We start from the raw sequence: 20,206 nt of genomic DNA on the forward strand, positions 1-20,206 counted from the left end.
AAAGTAGCTCATCTTGCCGAACAGTCCTTTAAAAATGACATGACCCAAAGCAAAATTATAACCTTGGTTTGGGTTCTATTAATGAAAACACTAGGCAAGCCAATTCAAATAAAATATCACCATTATGTGACCTAAAACTGATACTTGCCAACTCTGAAAAATATCTAGAAAAAGCAGCACCAGTGGTAAAATTAGATTAGTATGTTGAATTAAAAACTTGACTTTTTCTTGCAATTTGACAGCCTGAAAATCAAAGTGAAAACAGTTGTTTGAGTTGCGCAACCTCAGCTGATTGACCTGTTCAACGAGTACGAGTGAGAACTCACAAACAAAAGTAAAAGTAAATAGTTGAATTTTGAAACATTTATTTATAGGGTCTCCCAGCCATTTGCTCAAGAAAATATCATTTTGATGCAGGTGACACATTAGTCAAGAAGAAGGTTAAATGCAGTTCCTCCTGGTGAACCCAGACACCACATTGGCCAGTTTGTTAACTTTGGGAGGAGCTGGCATGGTGATGAAGCGCTTGAGATAGCAGCGACGCCTGTCGGAAAAAAAAAACTTGGGCATATATCACTGTCGAATGTCGGATTTATCGTATAATACTGTACCAGTAAGCCGAGTCCACGAAGTCCTCATTGACGTAAGTGTAGAACTGACAATTCTGATCCATGGAACACGCCTTCTGGCACGATTCTGCACCATCCAGCAGCTCAAAGCGAATATCCGAACCTTGGAAATCGACCCCTTCAAGAGCCGTCTTTGCCCAGTCTGTTGGTGCGCAACAACAGGTTGACCAAGACATTGCGGAATTTGAGATAAAGAACTAATTTGTCACATTTTCATTCCATTTTTAAAATAATAGATCAGAGCAAGCCTACAATAGAATAAATACACAGTACGACACCAGCTCTCCGCCCTGACTATAAATATAAAACTGCTCTAAGTACACCTCTGAATAAAAGGTAAACTTTCTTGTGCATTCTCTGACAATGAAAGCACTACTGCCACCTACTTAGTGGATGCATAACTACACTTTATTCCAGCACGGTTAAAGAAAACAAAACACACATTTCCTGGGTCACAACAATTTCTCTCATAACATGGCCAATTAAAAAAAAAAAAAAAAGCCTCATGCTCATCATACTCACCAGAAATTTTTATTTATAGACAGGGTTGGTTGTCCAACTAATCTTCACAACGCCCATTTTTTTCCCCTTATTTTTAACACATTCACTGCCAGCCCAGCAAAAATGCATTATTTGACGTCTTTTTCCGTCAATGGCAGTCAATGAGTTAAGATGAGATGTAACCAAAATTGACGGATTTTTAAGCAAAATTTGCCTTAAAAAAAGAAAAAGGGAAAAAAGGATGCTGCAATACAATCACAAAATATATTGGCACATTGTGTTTAACACATTCACTGCCAGCCCAGCAAAAATGCATTATTTGACGTCTTTTTCCGTCAATGGCAGTCAATGAGTTAAGATGAGATGTAACCAAAATTGACGGATTTTTAAGCAAAATTTGCCTTAAAAAAAGAAAAAGGGAAAAAAGGATGCTGCAATATAATCACAAAATATATTGGCACATTGTGTTTAAAACATTCACTGCCAGCCCAGCAAAAATGCATTATTTGACGTCTTTTTCCGTCAATGGCAGTCAATGAGTTAAGGTGAGATGTAACCAAAATTGATGGATTTTTAAGCAAAATTTGCCTTAAAAAAAGAAAAAGGGAAAAAAGGATGCTGCAATATAATCACAAAATATATTGGCACATTGTGTTTAAAACATTCACTGCCAGCCCAGCAAAAATGCATTATTTGACGTCTTTTTCCGTCAATGGCAGTCAATGAGTTAAGATGAGATGTAACCAAAATTGACGGATTTTTAAGCAAAATTTGCCTTAAAAAAAGAAAAAGGGAAAAAAGGATGCTGCAATATAATCACAAAATATATTGGCACATTGTGTTTAAAACATTCACTGCCAGCCCAGCAAAAATGCATTATTTGACGTCTTTTTCCGTCAATGGCAGTCAATGAGTTAAGATGAGATGTAACCAAAATTGACGGATTTTTAAGCAAAATTTGCCTTAAAAAAAGAAAAAGGGAAAAAAGGATGCTGCAATATAATCACAAAATATATTGGCACATTGTGTTTAAAACATTCACTGCCAGCCCAGCAAAAATGCATTATTTGACGTCTTTTTCCGTCAATGGCAGTCAATGAGTTAAAAGTCTCACATGAAAATGAATTTTCAGACATGTACATTGTCCTCTCTCTGCTTTATGTAATGGAATCCCACTCGGCAGGTATGGACCAATCAGAACGTTTACGTTTACATTCTGTGTATTGAGCTTCTAATCTGATTGGTTCCAATATTTTTAAAGATATAAAGTCTATCGTTTTGCACAACCACAAGCAAAGTTGTTGACTTGTTTTAAAGGTGATAAATAACACTCACTGGTATCTTGTTGACAAAAGTGTGTTGCAATCCCAGATGTGACACCTTCTTGGGCCCTCATCACCAGTTCATTGGGATTGTTTTTCAGATGACAGGTGAGGGAATCACTGCACAGATACAATACACCATGTGTTTATTGTATAATCAGTCAATGGGAATAACAGGCTAGTCATATGACTACCTCTGGTAAGAGAAGTAAGAACAGCGTGGATGAGCGGAGCACAACGCCAGACAATACTGTGGCGTGCCGGCGGGATGCGTCTCAAAGGAGCTCCCCGTGAAGTTGGTGTTTGGAAAAAGTTTCGAGGAACATGCTAGAACACGGCAATGTGATACGGTTAAGAACGTGAACAGCATTAGCTTCGATTTTCTTACCCGTGTCGGAGGGCTGACTGAGTTGGACGCTGTGCGAAAAGCCAGAAACCAAGCCGGGCTTTCTGTTCACGTTCAAGGTCCTTGGTAAAGGCCAGCTGAATTTCAGGTGGCATTTATACCTAAGAGAAGATAGATTTATATAATTTTTGTAACACATGATTAATAACCACGCCTTACTTGTAAAGCCTGTGCTGTAGGAATTCCAGTTGCAACACAGCAAATTTAATAATATTCTATATATTTGTGGAGACTGGGGTGAAGGTGTATTTTACAATAAAAAAAAAAAAAAGATGAATTTCACAAGTTACTTCATGTTAAAGATTAAATAGCTCTTAATATGAAAGGGAAAATGCACTGAGCTGTCCCCAACGTCTTACAAATGCAATTATGCCATCTAGTGGCAACCTCAACACAAATCAAAATCATACTCGTTTTTTTTTACTGTACAATATTTTTTAATCTCAATGTTGTGAATTATGAAATTACTGTGTCAATGATTAAAAGATGCAGACATATTTTGATAAGTTTAACATTAGTTTCCACTTTTATGTTGAGTATGAAAATTAAGAAAAATATTTCATTGTATATTTAGAACAGATATAAAATTTGTTATTAACTGTTGGAGTCATGCAATTAATTATGATTAAATATTTTTAATTGCCTGACATCCCTATTTGTATCAAAAACAAATTCAGGGCTTTGGTCTAACCATGCAAGGTAATTTACCTGATCCTCTCAGGTGTGAAGACATGATTGACAAACGTAAAGAACTGGCAATAGGGGTCTTCGGTGCACACTCTCTGACACTCTTCGTAGTCGGCTGTGAACAAGGTACGATAGTCTGCCCCCAAAAAGTCCACATTCTGGTACATGCGTGACAAACAAGGCTCTTGAAGACACAGACGGAAAAGAAAATATTAGCATAAAATTAGACAAATTTGATGTAAAATTCATTGTGTGAATTACGCGAGTCCGGGCCGCAAGGTTTGAGTGAATATCCGGAGGTGACACCAAGTAAGCCTTTCTCGACCTTGGGCCGTCCAGACGCCGTCGACTTCAGGTAGCAGTAGAAGGTCCTGCAAAGAGGTCCGGCAAATAATTACACTACTCACAAAAAGTTAGGATAACAACAATTGACCAGAAAGTTTTTTTTTTTTCCCAGGTTATATTTCTCCATACAGTAGAACGTCCTTTTAAATGTGTATTCCCACCTGTCATCTCTGGTCCAATCAGCCCGCAAGAACGTAAAGAAGAGACAAGATGGGTGCTGTGTGCACAGATATTGACAGTGCTGCACATCAGGAGAGTACACGAATTTGATGTCCGTTCCTGGAAAGTCCACATTCTCCAACAATTCTCGGCGACATTCTAGATAAGAGGGGGGAAAAAACGAGTTTATATCATCCAATCACATGAAAATGAAGAGCGGTTTTACCTTGGCTCAAGGAGAGGCTGCTAACAGAGAGGACACTTAAGACGATGAAAAACACTTCCATGTTGGAGTCCGCAAGTGCAACCACCTGTTTTGCCGTGTCGTTTAAATGCACAAACTGTTCTGCGCTAGGTGGCGTTGAACCGTCCTGTGATTGGCTTGCGAGGTTGCATGTTTGCCGACTCAAAGATCAATTACATTTGTTAGGGAAAGTTAGGCCTTTTAAAAAAAAAAAAAAAAAAAAAAAAAAAAAAAGAAAGTCCCGTTCCACACAACTCTTCAAGAGTTTCGTTCCATTTTAAACACGGCTCCAAGCCAAATAACCTTAGCAGGTTATTGTAACAGATTAACCCACAACGTAAGCTGCTGACAGATGATTGAAAAACCAGAATCTTACTTGCCAGTTCTATCTGGTCGTTTCCACAAGAGCACAGCCAAATGACCTTCAGCATTTGAACGAAAACCCACACAAGCATGCCAAAATTCAATGTAGAATTATTATTGAACAGTCTAATCAGTAATTGGGGATAACAAAAAGTCATTTTGACCTCCTGTCATAACTGAAGTAGGAGCATCGTGCTTTGGAATAACTGCAAGTGAGTTAATTTACCTGAGGCCCCTCAGGTGTGAAGACTCATTTATACCTGGCAACCTCTGTGCTGGTTGGACTTGATCTGCCCTGTGATTGGTTAACATCCATCCATTGACTGCCGCTTGCCAGTGGTCAGTTTGCAGGAAGCAGCCCCAGCAGCTAATTTGCTGCTAATTAATTGATTGCTTCCTGGGTTGCACGTTTGCAGACTGGGAAACAGTTTTTCCTCCACTCGTGCGCTGTCTTGTCCAAGCAGCAAGGATTGCGCAATCAATGTATTCGCTCTTCCTTTGAAATGACAGAAAATGAATCAGTCAGGAGGTGAGAGGAAGAAAAGTATACGAATGCTCAGTGCAATGGCATAAGTGCCCACTAGGTGGCGCCTGTGCACCAGATTGGAAATGGAGCGTGTAATGTTCATGTGCCGAGAAAGAGTGTATTTGAAGTTGCAAGTCAGCTCCCAAATTTGTTGTTGTTTTAAGTGAATTCAGTTCATATTTGAAATCTCTTAAATTAGTAAAGGATACCAAAGCATAAAAAAATATTTGGGTAGTTGAAAGAATGCCCTACTGAATTGTGTAATGTCTAAGATCAAAATGTTTTTTTTCCTCCTTTGTGTATTTAATTTTCACCTTTTTTTGGTCTGTTTTTGTATTTTTGTTTTTATACTTCTTTTATTTTCAGATTCCTTATTTTTGATACTTTTGTAATTCTATTGTTGATCGATCCTTTTGTGATATTAAATCATATTTGCACTGATGGTTCCATACATGTTCCTTTTGGCAATCTCTATGCTGATTTCATACATGCAAAGAATATCTTCACTGTTGTCATGTCTCTTTTATTCTCGTTTTAATCATTTGCTTGCTATCTTGGATCTATTCTGATGCTTATGATTTCATTGTGATTTTTTGTCATGCCAGAATATTTTTTTTGTGTAATGCTTTTATTTAGCAGTTTTGTACATGAAATGTGCTATGCAAATGAACTTGCCTTGCTTAATGTCAGTTTTGTCTTAAAACGTTTTCAACCTGATGAACCAATTCAAATAATCAAATACAACCAACAAAGTGTCCAAGTTTTTCTTACATTTTTACATTCCCTTCTGTTGTTGGTCATTTCAGAGTTAAAGCAGCCTGAAATCTCCAAATAATTCCTGATTAAGTTTAGATGTTTACATAAATATGTAATGCAAAAATACATAAATATATCCATCTTCTCATTAAGGTTGAGGGCCAATGAACTCCATCCTGCTGGCTTATGGTGAGGTCATGCACAACCTGGACTGGATAAGAACACCTATGAACAATTCTGCATCTTCAATAAAATACATTTTTTCACAACGTAGGGAGATTGCGTTCAGTCGGTGCTGCCAACATGCTTTTATATTCTAACCATGTCCCCAAACTTAAGGTCTTTCATTTGTCATCTACTTTGAAAGATAAAATTGCAACTGTATTTTAACTCTTTTACTGCCACGTTAAAAAAAAAAAAAAAAAAAAAAAAAAAATTTACAGCCGATTTTGAGCATTTTAACTCATCTTTTAGAATGTGTGCTTTTACTCATTCTGTTTAGTAATTACCTTTTGAAAATAGGTCATTTAAAACAAGAAAGCAAGCTTTTTATGAAGATACAGCTACACAACAGTGACTTTGATACGAATATTTTTTTAGTGATGCTCTGCGAATTAGTTTTGTGACAAAGGCTTTGATCATTCACACCACCCTTTAAAATGTTCCATTTCATCAGATCTCACCCAATTCCCACACACTGGCAGCCCATTGAATGATCCAATGCTGCCATCTGCTGGCCATTGTGGATGTTTTGGATTCCACAACCCATTGACCAGGCAGAACTGCCCATTGATTTAAAAAAAAAATATATATATATATAAAAGTGTAGTTATTCTTTAACGTTTATGGCGGCATATACCGTGATTTTACTCGTCATTAAACTTTTGGCAGTCAAAGAGTTAATAGAACAGTTGCTTAGTGGGGGGGGGGGGGGGGGGGGGTGTTGAATTAAAAGCTTAACTTCTTTTGTAAAGGAATTCTGAAAGTGCAAAACATATCTTAAACTGTCAAAACTCAAGCAGCCTAAATGCGCCCCATCTGCTCATTGACCGCCGTGATCAAGTACAGGGGGTGAAAACCCACAGAAGCACAAAACATGCAAAGTCTAAACATTCATCATCCATACAACAGATAAACAGTTTAAATTTTCAACACATTTTATTTATTTTTTCCCCATTTTCTCCAGAAATTAATGTACATGCAACACAGTCAGGTCGTTCCTCAAGCAGTTCCTCTTGGCGAAGCCAGAAATCAGATTGGCCACTTTGTTAACTCTGGGAGGAGCTGGCAAGGTGATGACTCGCTTGAGATAGCAGCGGCGCCTGTCGGAAAGAACTTGTGTCTGCATCAATGTCAGAGAGACTGTCGAAAATCCAATACCGTACTTGTAAACTGGGTCGTCGGCCGTGACGTAAGTGTAGAACTGGCAGTTATGATCATTAGAACACGTTCTCTGGCACGTTTCTGCATCATCCATCAGCTCAAAGCGAATGTCTGATCCATAGAAATCTATCCCTTTTAGAGCCTTCTTGGCCCAATCTGTTGGCACAGAAGATGACCAAGAAACAGGCAAATAATCACATTTTAACATAATTGAGCAAAGCAAACATCTTTATGACTCAGCAGTGCGAGTGCATTTTATTCTGTTGAGTGTTTGCTCACAACAAATTCTGCCAGACTGGATGCTATTGCTAGCCGCTAACCTCCACTTTCTACAACAACTTACTGCTATCCTGTTGACAGAAGTGCGTTGCAATCCCAGATGTGACGCCTCTTTGAGCACGCATATCTATGTGATTGAGATCGTTTTTCAGGTGACAGGTGAGGGAAAGACTGCACAGAAAGAATAATTATTTTCATAATAAACAGTAAGTGGGACTAAACCATCATTCGACTACCTGTCAAAAGAGAAGTAGGAGCATCGTGGGTGAGCGGCGCACAACGCCAAACAATACTCTGGCGTCGCGGCAGCTTGTGACTCGAAGGGCTTTGCTGTGAAGTTGGTGCTCGGAAAAAGTTTTGGGGAACATGCTAGAACAACAATGGCAATCAGTTCAGAATGTGCAATTTTGCACATAGCATTCCCTTGCCTTTTTTTTTTACCCGTGTTCGAGGGCCGGCTAAATTGAACGTTGTGCGAGAAGCCAGTCACCACGCGGAAATTCCTCACCACCTTCAAGGTCCTTGGTAAAGGCCAGGTGAATTTCAGGTGGCATTTGTACCTAAAACAGAAAAAGGGCATCTTTGGTTTGATCACAATATTATGTACCATTTATGATACTTTCTTGCACTTGGTCAAACAAATTAAACCCGTCTTTGGTTTAACCAAACGAGTGAGTTAATTTACCTGAAGCCCACAGATGTGGAGACTCCAGTGATAAACGTAAAAAACTGGCAATAGGGGTCTTCCGTGCACACTCGCTGACACTCCTCGTAGTTGGCTGTGAACAAAGACCGATAATCGGCCCCCCAAAAGTCCACATTGCGATACACGTGAGGCAGACAAGGTTCTTGGAGACAGAAAAAGACAGTTGGGGAGAAAAAAAAAAAATTTGAGCATACTTTCAAATTAAACACTGTATAAAATGTCTGTGGGGCAAACCTGGGTTTGGGTCACAAGGTTTGAGAGAATATCCGGACGTGATACCAAAAACATGAGTCTGAATTTTGGGCTGTCCGGAGGGCGTGGTCTTAAGGTAGCAATAGTAGTTCCTGTTTAAGAGGACCGGGAAATAATTAGACTAACTCTTCAAAATAGTTGTTAAATTTTGCATCCCCACCTTTTATCAGCAGTCCAGTCAGCACGCAAAAATGAAAAGAAGCGACAAGATGGATGCTGTGTGCACAAATGCTGACAGTGATGCACATCGGGAGAGAACATATTCGTGATATCCGATCCCGGAAAGTCAACGTTCTCCAGCAAATCTTTTCGACATTCTACACAAATAATAGAGGAAGAAAACACATCAATACACAACAACCCACATCAGAATGAAAACACCAAATGAATCATTTCACCTTTGCTCAGTGCACAACTGCTAACAGCGAGTACACCTATTAAGATGAAAAGGGCCGCCATGTTTCCAACTGAGTGCACAATGCAACTGACTGACTGTTGTGCGGTTTCTTCATTTATACCTGGCAACCTCTGTTCTGATTGGACTTGACCTGTCCTGTGATTGGCTAACACATCCATCCATTTACTGCTGCTTGGCTGGGGTCAGTTTGCAATTTGCTGCTAATTGATTGATTGGCTCCTGTGGTTGCACGTTTGCAGACTGGGAAACAGTTTTTCCTCCACTCGTGCGCTGTCTTGTCCAAGCAGCAAGAATTGCGCAATCAACATGTTTTCGCTCTTCCTTTGAAATGACAGAAAATGAATCAGTCAGGAGGTGAGAGGAAGAAAAGTATACGAATGCTCAGTGCAATGGCATAAGTGCCCACTCGGTGGCGCCTGTGCACCAGATTGGAAATGGAGCGTGTAATGTTCTTAAGTTGCAAGTTAGCTCCCAATTTTTTTTTTTTTTTTTAAGTGAATTCAGTTCATATTTGAAATCTCGCAAATTAGTAAAAGATACCAAAGCACAAAAAAAAATTTGGGTAATTGAAAGAATGCCCTACTGAATTGTGTAATGTCTAAAATCAAAATGTTTTTTTCCTCCTTTGTGTATTTAATTTTCACCTTTTTTTGGTCTGTTTTTGTATTTTTGTTTTTATACTTCTTTTATTTTCAGATTCCTTATTTTTGATGCTTTTGTAATTCTATTGTTGATTGATCCTTTTGTGATATTAAATCATATTTGCACTGGATCCATACATGTTCCTTTTGGCAATCTCTATGTTGATTTCATACATGCAAAAAATATCTTTACTGCTGCCATGTCTCTTTTCTTCTCGTTTTAATCATTTGCTTGCTATCTTGGATCTATTCTGATGCTTATGATCTCATTGTGATTTTTGCAATGCCTGAATATTTTTCTTTTGTGTAATGCTTTTGTACATGAAATGTGCTATACAAATGAACTTGCCTTGCTTAATGTCAGTTTTGTCTTAAAACGTTTTCAACCTGATGAATTTTTACTCGTCATTAAACTTTTTTTGCCAGTCAAAGAGTTAATAGAACACAGCTGCTTATAAAGTAGTGGAAAAACAAAGTGTTGAATTAAAAGCTTAACTTATGTTTTGCAAAGGAATTTTGGAAGTCCAAAACATTTTAACAATTTGTCAAACAGTTATCACCCATACCACAGATATCAGTTTAAATTTTCAACACATTTCATTTATTTTTTCCCCATTTGCTCCAGAAATTAATGTACATGCAACACAGTCAGGTCGTTCCTCAAGCAGTTCCTCTTGGCGAAGCCAGAAATCAGATTGGCCACTTTGTTAACTCTGGGAGGAGCTGGCAAGGTGATGACTCGCTTGAGATAGCAGCGGCGCCTGTTGAGAAGAACTTCTGCATGCATCAATGTCATAGACAGCAGAGAGTCTAATACTGTACCTGTGACCGGCATCAGCCCCTTTGATGTAAGTGTAGAACTGGCAGTTATGATCATTCGAACACTTTCTCTGGCACGTTTCTGCATCGTCCGTCAACTCAAAGCGAATGTCTGATCCATAGAAATCTATCCCATCGAGAGCCTTCTTGGCCCAATCTGTTGGCACAGAAGATGACCAAGAAACAGGCAAAAATCACATTTTAAACATAATTGAGCAAAGCAAACGTTTTTGTTTTTTAACGACTAAGCAGTGCTAATAAAGTTGAATTACTTTAAATTAAAAATAAGGCATTTTGCCATTATGGGCAAGTGAGGCAATACTCAAATATCTAAGGGGGGGGGGGGCAGAAGCATTTTATTCTGTTGAGTGATTACTCACAACAAATTGTGCCTGGCAATTTTCTTGGAGTTTGTATATGTTGAGGAAAAAAATAAATGCAATTATAATAAATTTGTTAGGGAAATGGGATACATAAAAATTCATTATACACAAAATGATACCGATTGTCAGAGGAAGCTCACACCTTTCAAAGGCAGACTGGATGCTATTGCTAGCCGCTAACCTCCACTTTCTACAACCACTTACTGCTATCCTGTTGACAGAAGTGCGTTGCAATCCCAGATGTGACGCCTCTTTTAGCACTCATCACTATGTGATTGGGATTGTTTTTCAGGTGACAGGTGAGGGAAAGACTGCACAGAAAGAATAATTATTTTTGTAATAAACAGCAAGTGGGACTAAACCATCATTCTACTACCTGTCAAAAGAGAAGTAGGAGCATCGTGGGTGAGCGGCGCACAACGCCAAACAATACTCGGGCGTTGCGGCAGATTGTGACTCGAAGGGCCTTTCTGTGAAGTTGGTGCTCGGAAAAAGTTTTGGGGAACATGCTAGAACAACAACGGCAATCAGTTAAGAATATGCAATTTTGCACATAGCATTCCCTTGCCTTTTTTTTTTTACCCGTGTTCGAGGGCCGGCTAAATTGGACGTTGTGCGAGAAGCCAGTCACCACGCGGGAATTCCTCACCACCTTCAAGGTCCTTGGTAAAGGCCAGGTGAATTTCAGGTGGCATTTGTACCTAAAACAAAAGAGCATCTTTGGTTTGATCACAATATTAAGTACTATTTGTTATTTATGATACTTTCTTGCACTTGGTCAAACAAATTAAACCCGTCTTTGGTTTAACCAAACGAGTGAGTTAATTTACCTGAAGCCCACAGATGTGGAGACTCCAGTGATAAACGTAAAAAACTGGCAATAGGGGTCTTCCGTGCACACTCGCTGACACTCCTCGTAGTTGGCTGTGAACAAAGACCGATAATCGGCCCCCCAAAAGTCCACATTGCGATACACGTGAGGCAGACAAGGTTCTTGGAGACAGAAAAAGACAGTTGGGGAGAAAAAAAAAGAGAAAAAAAAAAGTGTGAGCATACTTTCAAATTAAACACTGTATAAAATGTCTGTGGGGCAAACCTGGGTTTGGGTCACAAGGTTTGAGAGAATATCCGGACGTGATACCAAAAACATGAGTCTGAATTTTGGGCTGTCCGGAGAGCGTGGTCTTAAGGTAGCAATGGTAGTTCCTGTTTAAGAGGACCGGGAAATAATTAGACTAACTCTTCAAAATAGTTGTTAAATTTTGCATCCCCACCTTTTATCAGCAGTCCAGTCAGCACGCAAAAATGAAAAGAAGAGACAAGATGGATGCTGTGTGCACAAATGCTGACAGTGATGCACATCGGGAGAGAACATATTCGTGATATCCGATCCCGGAAAGTCAACGTTCTCCAGCAAATCTTTTCGACACGCTACACAAATAAGAAGAGAAAATGTAGTTATACACAACAACCCACATCAGAATGAATACACCAAAGGAACAATTTCACCTTTGCTCAGTGCGCAACTGCTAACAGAGAGTACACCTATTAAGATGAAAAGGGCCGCCATGTTCTCAGGTGAGTGCACAATGCAACTAACTAACTGCTGCGCGGTTTCTTCATTTATACCTGGCAACCTCTGTTCTGATTGGACTTGCCCTGTCCTGTGATTGGCTAACACATCCATCCACTTACTGCTGCTTGGCTGGGGTCAGTTTGCAATTTGCTGCTAATTGATTGATTGGCTCCTGTGGTTGCACGTTTGCAGACTGGGAAACAGTTTTTCCTCCACTCGTGCGCTGTCTTGTCCAAGCAGCAAGAATTGCGCAATCAACATGTTTTCGCTCTTCCTTTGAAATGACAGAAAATGAATCAGTCAGGAGGTGAGAGGAAGAAAAGTATACGAATGCTCAGTGCAATGGCATAAGTGCCCACTCGGTGGCGCCTGTGCACCAGATTGGAAATGGAGCGTGTAATGTTCTTAAGTTGCAAGTTAGCTCCCAATTTTTTTTTTTTTTTTTTTTTAAAGTGAATTCAGTTCATATTTGAAATCTCTGAAATTAGTAAAAGATACCATAGCACAAAAAAAAAAAATTTGGGTAGTTGAAAGAATGCCCTACTGAATTGTGTAATGTTTAAAATCAAAATGTTTTTTTCCTCCTTTGTGTATTTAATTTTCACCTTTTTTTGGTCTGTTTTTGTATTTTTGTTTTTATACTCCTTTTATTTTCAGATTCCTTATTTTTGATGCTTTTGTAATTCTATTGTTGATCTATCCTTTTGTGATATTAAATCATATTTGCACTGGATCCATACATGTTCCTTTTGGCAATCTCTATGTTGATTTCATACATGCAAAAAATATCTTTACTGCTGCCATGTCTCTTTTCTTCTCGTTTTAATCATTTGCTTGCTATCTTGGATCTATTCTGATGCTTGATTTCATTGTGATTTTTGCAATGCCTGAATATTTTTCTTTTGTGTAATGCTTTTGTACATGAAATGTGCTATACAAATGAACTTGCCTTGCTTAATGTCAGTTTTGTCTTAAAACGTTTTCAACCTGATGAATTTTTACTCGTCATTAAACTTTTTTTGCAGTCAAAGAGTTAATAGAACACAGTTGCTTATAAAGTAAGGGAAAAACAAGACAAAAAGTGTTGAATTAAAAGCTTAACTTATGTTTTGCAAAGGAATTTTGGAAGTCCAAAACATTTTAACAATTTGTCAAACAGTTATCACCCATACCACAGATATCAGTTTAAATTTTCAACACATTTCATTTATTTTTTCCCCATTTGCTCCAGAAATTAATGTACATGCAACACAGTCAGGTCGTTCCTCAAGCAGTTCCTCTTGGCGAAGCCAGAAATCAGATTGGCCACTTTGTTAACTCTGGGAGGAGCTGGCAAGGTGATGACTCGCTTGAGATAGCAGCGGCGCCTGTTGAGAAGAACTTCTGCATGCATCAATGTCATAGACAGCAGAGAGTCTAATACTGTACCTGTGACCGGCATCAGCCCCTTTGATGTAAGTGTAGAACTGGCAGTTATGATCATTCGAACACTTTCTCTGGCACGTTTCTGCATCGTCCGTCAACTCAAAGCGAATGTCTGATCCATAGAAATCTATCCCATCTAGAGCCTTCTTGGCCCAATCTGTTGGCACAGAAGATGACCAAGAAACAGGCAAATAATCACATTTTAACATAATTGAGCAAAGCAAACGTTTTTGTTTTTTAACGACTAAGCAGTGCTAATAAAGTTGAGTTTACTTTAAATTAAAAATAAGGCATTTTGCCATTATGGGCAAGTGAGGCAATACTCAAATATCTAAGGGGGGGGCAGAAGCATTTTATTCTGTTGAGTGATTACTCACAACAAATTGTGCCTGGCAATTTTCTTGGAGTTTGTATATGTTGAGGAAAAAAATAAATGCAATTATAATAAATTTGTTAGGGAAATGGGATACATAAAAATTCATTATACACAAAATGATACCGATTGTCAGAGGAAGCTCACACCTTTCAAAGGCAGACTGGATGCTATTGCTAGCCGCTAACCTCCACTTTCTACAACCACTTACTGCTATCCTGTTGACAGAAGTGCGTTGCAATCCCAGATGTGACGCCTCTTTTAGCACTCATCACTATGTGATTGGGATTGTTTTTCAGGTGACAGGTGAGGGAAAGACTGCACAGAAAGAATAATTATTTTTGTAATAAACAGCAAGTGGGACTAAACCGTCATTCGACTACCTGTCAAAAGAGAAGTAGGAGCATCGTGGGTGAGCGGCGCACAACGCCAAACAATACTCGGGCGTTGCGGCAGATTGTGACTCGAAGGGCCTTTCTGTGAAGTTGGTGCTCGGAAAAAGTTTTGGGGAACATGCTAGAACAACAACGGCAATCAGTTCAGAATATGCAAGTTTGCACATAGCATTACCTTGCCTTTCTTACCCGTGTTGGAGGGACGGCTAAATTGGACGTTGTGCGAGAAGCCAGTCACCACGCGGGAATTCCTCACCACCTTCAAGGTCCTTGGTAAAGGCCAGGTGAATTTCAGGTGGCATTTGTACCTAAAACAAAAGAGCATCTTTGGTTTGATCACAATATTAAGTACTATTTGTTATTTATGATACTTTCTTGCACTTGGTCAAACAAATTAAACCCGTCTTTGGTTTAACCAAACGAGTGAGTTAATTTACCTGAAGCCCACAGATGTGGAGACTCCAGTGATAAACGTAAAAAACTGGCAATAGGGGTCTTCCGTGCACACTCGCTGACACTCCTCGTAGTTGGCTGTGAACAAAGACCGATAATCGGCCCCCCAAAAGTCCACATTGCGATACACGTGTGGCAGACAAGGTTCTTGGAGACAGAAAAAGACAGTTGGGGAGAAAAAAAAAGAGAAAAAAAAAGTGTGAGCATACTTTCAAATTAAACACTGTATAAAATGTTTGTGGGGCAAACCTGGGTTTGGGTCACAAGGTTTGAGAGAATATCCGGACGTGATACCAAAAACATGAGTCTGAATTTTGGGCTGTCCGGAGGGCGTGGTCTTAAGGTAGCAATGGTAGTTCCTGTTTAAGAGGACCGGGAAATAATTAGACTAACTCTTCAAAATAGTTGTTAAATTCTGCATCCCCACCTTTTATCAGCAGTCCAGTCAGCACGCAAAAATGAAAAGAAGAGACAAGATGGATGCTGTGTGCACAAATGCTGACAGTGATGCACATCGGGAGAGAACATAGTCGTGATATCCGATCCCGGAAAGTCAACGTTCTCCAGCAAATCTTGTTGACATTCTACACAAATAATACAGGAAGAAAACATATCAATACACAATAAAACACATGAAAATGAAAACACCAAAAGACCGGTTTCACCTTTGCTCAGTGCGCAACTGCTAACAGAGAGTACACCTATTAAGATGAAAAGGGCCGCCATGTTCTCAGTGAGTGCACAATGCAACTAACTGACTGTTGTGCGGTTTCTTCATTTATACCTGGCAACCTCTGTTCTGATTGGACTTGACCTGTCCTGTGATTGGCTAACACATCCATCCACTTACTGCTGCTTGGCTGGGGTCAGTTTGCAATTTGCTGCTAATTGATTGATTGGCTCCTGTGGTTGCACGTTTGCAGACTGGGAAACAGTTTTTCCTCCACTCGTGCGCTGTCTTGTCCAAGCAGCAAGAATTGCGCAATCAACATGTTTTCGCTCTTCCTTTGAAATGACAGAAAATGAATCAGTCAGGAGGTGAGAGGAAGAAAAGTATACGAATGCTCAGTGCAATGGCATAAGTGCCCACTAGGTGGCGCCTGTGCACCAGATTGGAAATGGAGCGTGTAATGTTCTTAAGTTGCAAGTTAGCTCCCAATTTTTTTTTTTTTTTTTTAAAGTGAATTCAGTTCATATTTGAAATCTCTCAAATTAGTAAAAGATACCAAAGCACAAAAAAAAAAATATTTGGGTAATTGAAAGAATGCCCTACTGAATTGTGTAATGTCTAAAATCAAAATGTTTTTTCCTCATTTGTGTATTTAATTTTCACCTTTTTTTGTTTTGGTCTGTTTTTGTATTTTTGTTTTTATACTTTTATTTTCAGATTCCTTATTTTTGAAGCTTTTGTAATTCTATTGTTGATTGATCCTTTTGTGATATTAAATCATATTTGCACTGGATCCATACATGTTCCTTTTGGCAATCTCTATGTTGATTTCATACATGCAAAAAATATCTTTACTGCTGCCATGTCTCTTTTCTTCTCGTTTTAATCATTTGCTTGCTATCTTGGATCTATTCTGATGCTTATGATCTCATTGTGATTTTTGCAATGCCTGAATATTTTTCTTTTGTGTAATGCTTTTGTACATGAAATGTGCTATACAAATGAACTTGCCTTGCTTAATGTCAGTTTTGTCTTAAAACGTTTTCAACCTGATGAATTTTTACTCGTCATTAAACTTTTTTTGCCAGTCAAAGAGTTAATAGAACACAGCTGCTTATAAAGTAGTGGAAAAACAAAAAGTGTTGAATTAAAAGCTTAACTTATGTTTTGCAAAGGAATTTTCGAAGTCCAAAACATTTTAACAATTTGTCAAACAGTTATCACCCATACCACAGATATCAGTTTAAATTTTCAACACATTTCATTTATTTTTTCCCCATTTGCTCCAGAAATTAATGTACATGCAACACAGTCAGGTCGTTCCTCAAGCAGTTCCTCTTGGCGAAGCCAGAAATCAGATTGGCCACTTTGTTAACTCTGGGAGGAGCTGGCAAGGTGATGACTCGCTTGAGATAGCAGCGGCGCCTGTTGAGAAGAACTTCTGCATGCATCAATGTCATAGACAGCAGAGAGTCTAATACTGTACCTGTGACCGGCATCAGCCCCTTTGATGTAAGTGTAGAACTGGCAGTTATGATCATTCGAACACTTTCTCTGGCACGTTTCTGCATCGTCCGTCAACTCAAAGCGAATGTCTGATCCATAGAAATCTATCCCATCTAGAGCCTTCTTGGCCCAATCTGTTGGCACAGAAGATGACCAAGAAACAGGCAAATAATCACATTTTAACATAATTGAGCAAAGCAAACGTTTTTGTTTTTTAACGACTAAGCAGTGCTAATAAAGTTGAATTACTTTAAATTAAAAATAAGGCATTTTGCCATTATGGGCAAGTGAGGCAATACTCAAATATCTAAGGGGGGGGGGGCAGAAGCATTTTATTCTGTTGAGTGATTACTCACAACAAATTGTGCCTGGCAATTTTCTTGGAGTTTGTATATGTTGAGGAAAAAAAATAAATGCAATTATAATAAATTTGTTAGGGAAATGGGATACATAAAAATTCATTATACACAAAATGATACCGATTGTCAGAGGAAGCTCACACCTTTCAAAGGCAGACTGGATGCTATTGCTAGCCGCTAACCTCCACTTTCTACAACCACTTACTGCTATCCTGTTGACAGAAGTGCGTTGCAATCCCAGATGTGACGCCTCTTTGAGCACGCATATCTATGTGATTGAGATCGTTTTTCAGGTGACAGGTGAGGGAAAGACTGCACAGAAAGAATAATTATTTTCATAATAAACAGCAAGTGGGACTAAACCATCATTCTACTACCTGTCAAAAGAGAAGTAGGAGCATCGTGGGTGAGCGGCGCACAACGCCAAACAATACTCGGGCGTTGCGGCAGATTGTGACTCGAAGGGCCTTTCTGTGAAGTTGGTGCTCGGAAAAAGTTTTGGGGAACATGCTAGAACAACAACGGCAATCAGTTAAGAATATGCAATTTTGCACATAGCATTCCCTTGCCTTTTTTTTTTTACCCGTGTTCGAGGGCCGGCTAAATTGGACGTTGTGCGAGAAGCCAGTCACCACGCGGGAATTCCTCACCACCTTCAAGGTCCTTGGTAAAGGCCAGGTGAATTTCAGGTGGCATTTGTACCTAAAACAAAAGAGCATCTTTGGTTTGATCACAATATTAAGTACTATTTGTTATTTATGATACTTTCTTGCACTTGGTCAAACAAATTAAACCCGTCTTTGGTTTAACCAAACGAGTGAGTTAATTTACCTGAAGCCCACAGATGTGGAGACTCCAGTGATAAACGTAAAAAACTGGCAATAGGGGTCTTCCGTGCACACTCGCTGACACTCCTCGTAGTTGGCTGTGAACAAAGACCGATAATCGGCCCCCCAAAAGTCCACATTGCGATACACGTGTGGCAGACAAGGTTCTTGGAGACAGAAAAAGACAGTTGGGGAGAAAAAAAAAGAGAAAAAAAAAGTGTGAGCATACTTTCAAATTAAACACTGTATAAAATGTCTGTGGGGCAAACCTGGGTTTGGGTCACAAGGTTTGAGAGAATATCCGGACGTGATACCAAAAACATGAGTCTGAATTTTGGGCTGTCCGGAGGGCGTGGTCTTAAGGTAGCAATGGTAGTTCCTGTTTAAGAGGACCGGGAAATAATTAGACTAACTCTTCAAAATAGTTGTTAAATTTTGCATCCCCACCTTTTATCAGCAGTCCAGTCAGCACGCAAAAATGAAAAGAAGAGACAAGATGGATGCTGTGTGCACAAATGCTGACAGTGATGCACATCGGGAGAGAACATATTCGTGATATCCGATCCCGGAAAGTCAACGTTCTCCAGCAAATCTTTTCGACACGCTACACAAATAAGAAGAGAAAATGTAGTTATACACAACAACCCACATCAGAATGAATACACCAAAGGAACAATTTCACCTTTGCTCAGTGCGCAACTGCTAACAGAGAGTACACCTATTAAGATGAAAAGGGCCGCCATGTTCTCAGGTGAGTGCACAATGCAACTAACTAACTGCTGCGCGGTTTCTTCATTTATACCTGGCAACCTCTGTTCTGATTGGACTTGACCTGTCCTGTGATTGGCTAACACATCCATCCATTTACTGCTGCTTGGCTGGGGTCAGTTTGCAATTTGCTGCTAATTGATTGATTGGCTCCTGTGGTTGCACGTTTGCAGACTGGGAAACAGTTTTTCCTCCACTCGTGCGCTGTCTTGTCCAAGCAGCAAGAATTGCGCAATCAACATGTTTTCGCTCTTCCTTTGAAATGACAGAAAATGAATCAGTCAGGAGGTGAGAGGAAGAAAAGTATACGAATGCTCAGTGCAATGGCATAAGTGCCCACTCGGTGGCGCCTGTGCACCAGATTGGAAATGGAGTGTGTAATGTTCATGTGCCGAGAAAGAGTGTATTTGAAGTTGCAAGTCAGCTCCCAAATTTGTTGTTTTTTTTAAAAGTGAATTCAGTTCATATTTGAAATCTCTGAAATTAGTAAAAGATACCAAAGCACAAAAAAAATATTTGGGTAGTTGAAAGAATGCCCTACTGAATTGTGTAATGTCTAAAATCAAAATGTTTTTTTCCTCCTTTGTGTATTTAATTTTCACCTTTTTTTGGTCTGTTTTTGTATTTTTGTTTTTATACTTTTTATTTTCAGATTCCTTATTTTTTATGCTTTTGTAATTCTATTGTTGATTGATCCTTTTGTGATATTAAATCATATTTGCACTGGATCCATACATGTTCCTTTTGGCAATCTCTATGTTGATTTCATACATGCAAAAAATATCTTTACTGCTGCCATGTCTCTTTTCTTCTCGTTTTAATCATTTGCTTGCTATCTTGGATCTATTCTGATGCTTGATTTCATTGTGATTTTTGCAATGCCTGAATATTTTTCTTTTGTGTAATGCTTTTGTACATGAAATGTGCTATACAAATGAACTTGCCTTGCTTAATGTCAGTTTTGTCTTAAAACGTTTTCAACCTGATGAATTTTTACTCGTCATTAAACTTTTTTTGCCAGTCAAAGAGTTAATA

General features: G+C 39.1%; 5 protein-coding genes across 8 annotated transcripts; all 5 read right to left on the minus strand.

The window, feature by feature from the left end:
- Positions 1-348: 348 nt before the first annotated feature.
- Positions 349-4,876, minus strand: LOC144008017 (plasma kallikrein-like). The gene is made up of 9 exons (XM_077508051.1): positions 4,276-4,876; positions 4,052-4,208; positions 3,807-3,916; positions 3,567-3,729; positions 2,841-2,959; positions 2,647-2,779; positions 2,466-2,572; positions 612-771; positions 349-544 (listed from the first exon to the last, which is right to left on the minus strand). Exons 1-9 carry the CDS (start codon positions 4,334-4,336, stop codon positions 442-444), a joined length of 1,113 nt encoding a protein of 370 aa, XP_077364177.1. The 5' UTR covers positions 4,337-4,876; the 3' UTR covers positions 349-441.
- Positions 4,877-7,077: 2,201 nt separating this feature from the next.
- LOC144007441 (coagulation factor XI-like) lies at positions 7,078-9,095 on the minus strand. Its single transcript, XM_077507111.1, has 9 exons — positions 8,957-9,095; positions 8,719-8,875; positions 8,541-8,650; positions 8,286-8,448; positions 8,042-8,160; positions 7,837-7,969; positions 7,665-7,771; positions 7,324-7,477; positions 7,078-7,260 (listed from the first exon to the last, which is right to left on the minus strand). Exons 1-9 carry the CDS (start codon positions 9,015-9,017, stop codon positions 7,128-7,130), a joined length of 1,137 nt encoding a protein of 378 aa, XP_077363237.1. The 5' UTR covers positions 9,018-9,095; the 3' UTR covers positions 7,078-7,127.
- Positions 9,096-10,195: 1,100 nt separating this feature from the next.
- On the minus strand, positions 10,196-12,417 carry LOC144008070 (coagulation factor XI-like). Of its 2 annotated transcripts, none has more exons than XM_077508123.1 (9): positions 12,329-12,417; positions 12,094-12,250; positions 11,916-12,025; positions 11,650-11,812; positions 11,402-11,520; positions 11,196-11,328; positions 11,024-11,130; positions 10,440-10,593; positions 10,196-10,378 (listed from the first exon to the last, which is right to left on the minus strand). In XM_077508123.1, the coding sequence occupies exons 1-9, from the start codon at positions 12,387-12,389 to the stop codon at positions 10,246-10,248; spliced, it is 1,137 nt and encodes a 378-aa protein (XP_077364249.1). In that variant the 5' UTR covers positions 12,390-12,417; the 3' UTR covers positions 10,196-10,245. The 2 variants fall into 2 exon arrangements, with proteins under 2 accessions (XP_077364249.1, XP_077364250.1); XM_077508124.1 differs by having other exon boundaries at positions 10,196-10,394.
- A 1,162-nt stretch (positions 12,418-13,579) lies between these two features.
- On the minus strand, positions 13,580-15,833 carry LOC144008065 (coagulation factor XI-like). 2 transcript variants are annotated; one of them, XM_077508118.1, is made up of 9 exons: positions 15,707-15,833; positions 15,469-15,625; positions 15,291-15,400; positions 15,026-15,188; positions 14,778-14,896; positions 14,577-14,709; positions 14,405-14,511; positions 13,824-13,977; positions 13,580-13,762 (listed from the first exon to the last, which is right to left on the minus strand). In XM_077508118.1, the coding sequence occupies exons 1-9, from the start codon at positions 15,765-15,767 to the stop codon at positions 13,630-13,632; spliced, it is 1,137 nt and encodes a 378-aa protein (XP_077364244.1). In that variant the 5' UTR covers positions 15,768-15,833; the 3' UTR covers positions 13,580-13,629. The 2 variants fall into 2 exon arrangements, with proteins under 2 accessions (XP_077364244.1, XP_077364245.1); XM_077508119.1 differs by having other exon boundaries at positions 13,580-13,778.
- Positions 15,834-16,953: 1,120 nt separating this feature from the next.
- LOC144008068 (coagulation factor XI-like) lies at positions 16,954-19,242 on the minus strand. 2 transcript variants are annotated; one of them, XM_077508120.1, is made up of 9 exons: positions 19,086-19,242; positions 18,851-19,007; positions 18,673-18,782; positions 18,408-18,570; positions 18,160-18,278; positions 17,954-18,086; positions 17,782-17,888; positions 17,198-17,351; positions 16,954-17,136 (listed from the first exon to the last, which is right to left on the minus strand). In XM_077508120.1, the coding sequence occupies exons 1-9, from the start codon at positions 19,144-19,146 to the stop codon at positions 17,004-17,006; spliced, it is 1,137 nt and encodes a 378-aa protein (XP_077364246.1). In that variant the 5' UTR covers positions 19,147-19,242; the 3' UTR covers positions 16,954-17,003. The 2 variants fall into 2 exon arrangements, with proteins under 2 accessions (XP_077364246.1, XP_077364247.1); XM_077508121.1 differs by having other exon boundaries at positions 16,954-17,152.
- Between the last annotated feature and the right edge of the window lie 964 nt (positions 19,243-20,206).

This window comes from Festucalex cinctus, chromosome 19 (genome assembly GCF_051991245.1).
Source record: "Festucalex cinctus isolate MCC-2025b chromosome 19, RoL_Fcin_1.0, whole genome shotgun sequence".
NCBI lineage: Eukaryota > Metazoa > Chordata > Actinopteri > Syngnathiformes > Syngnathidae > Festucalex > Festucalex cinctus.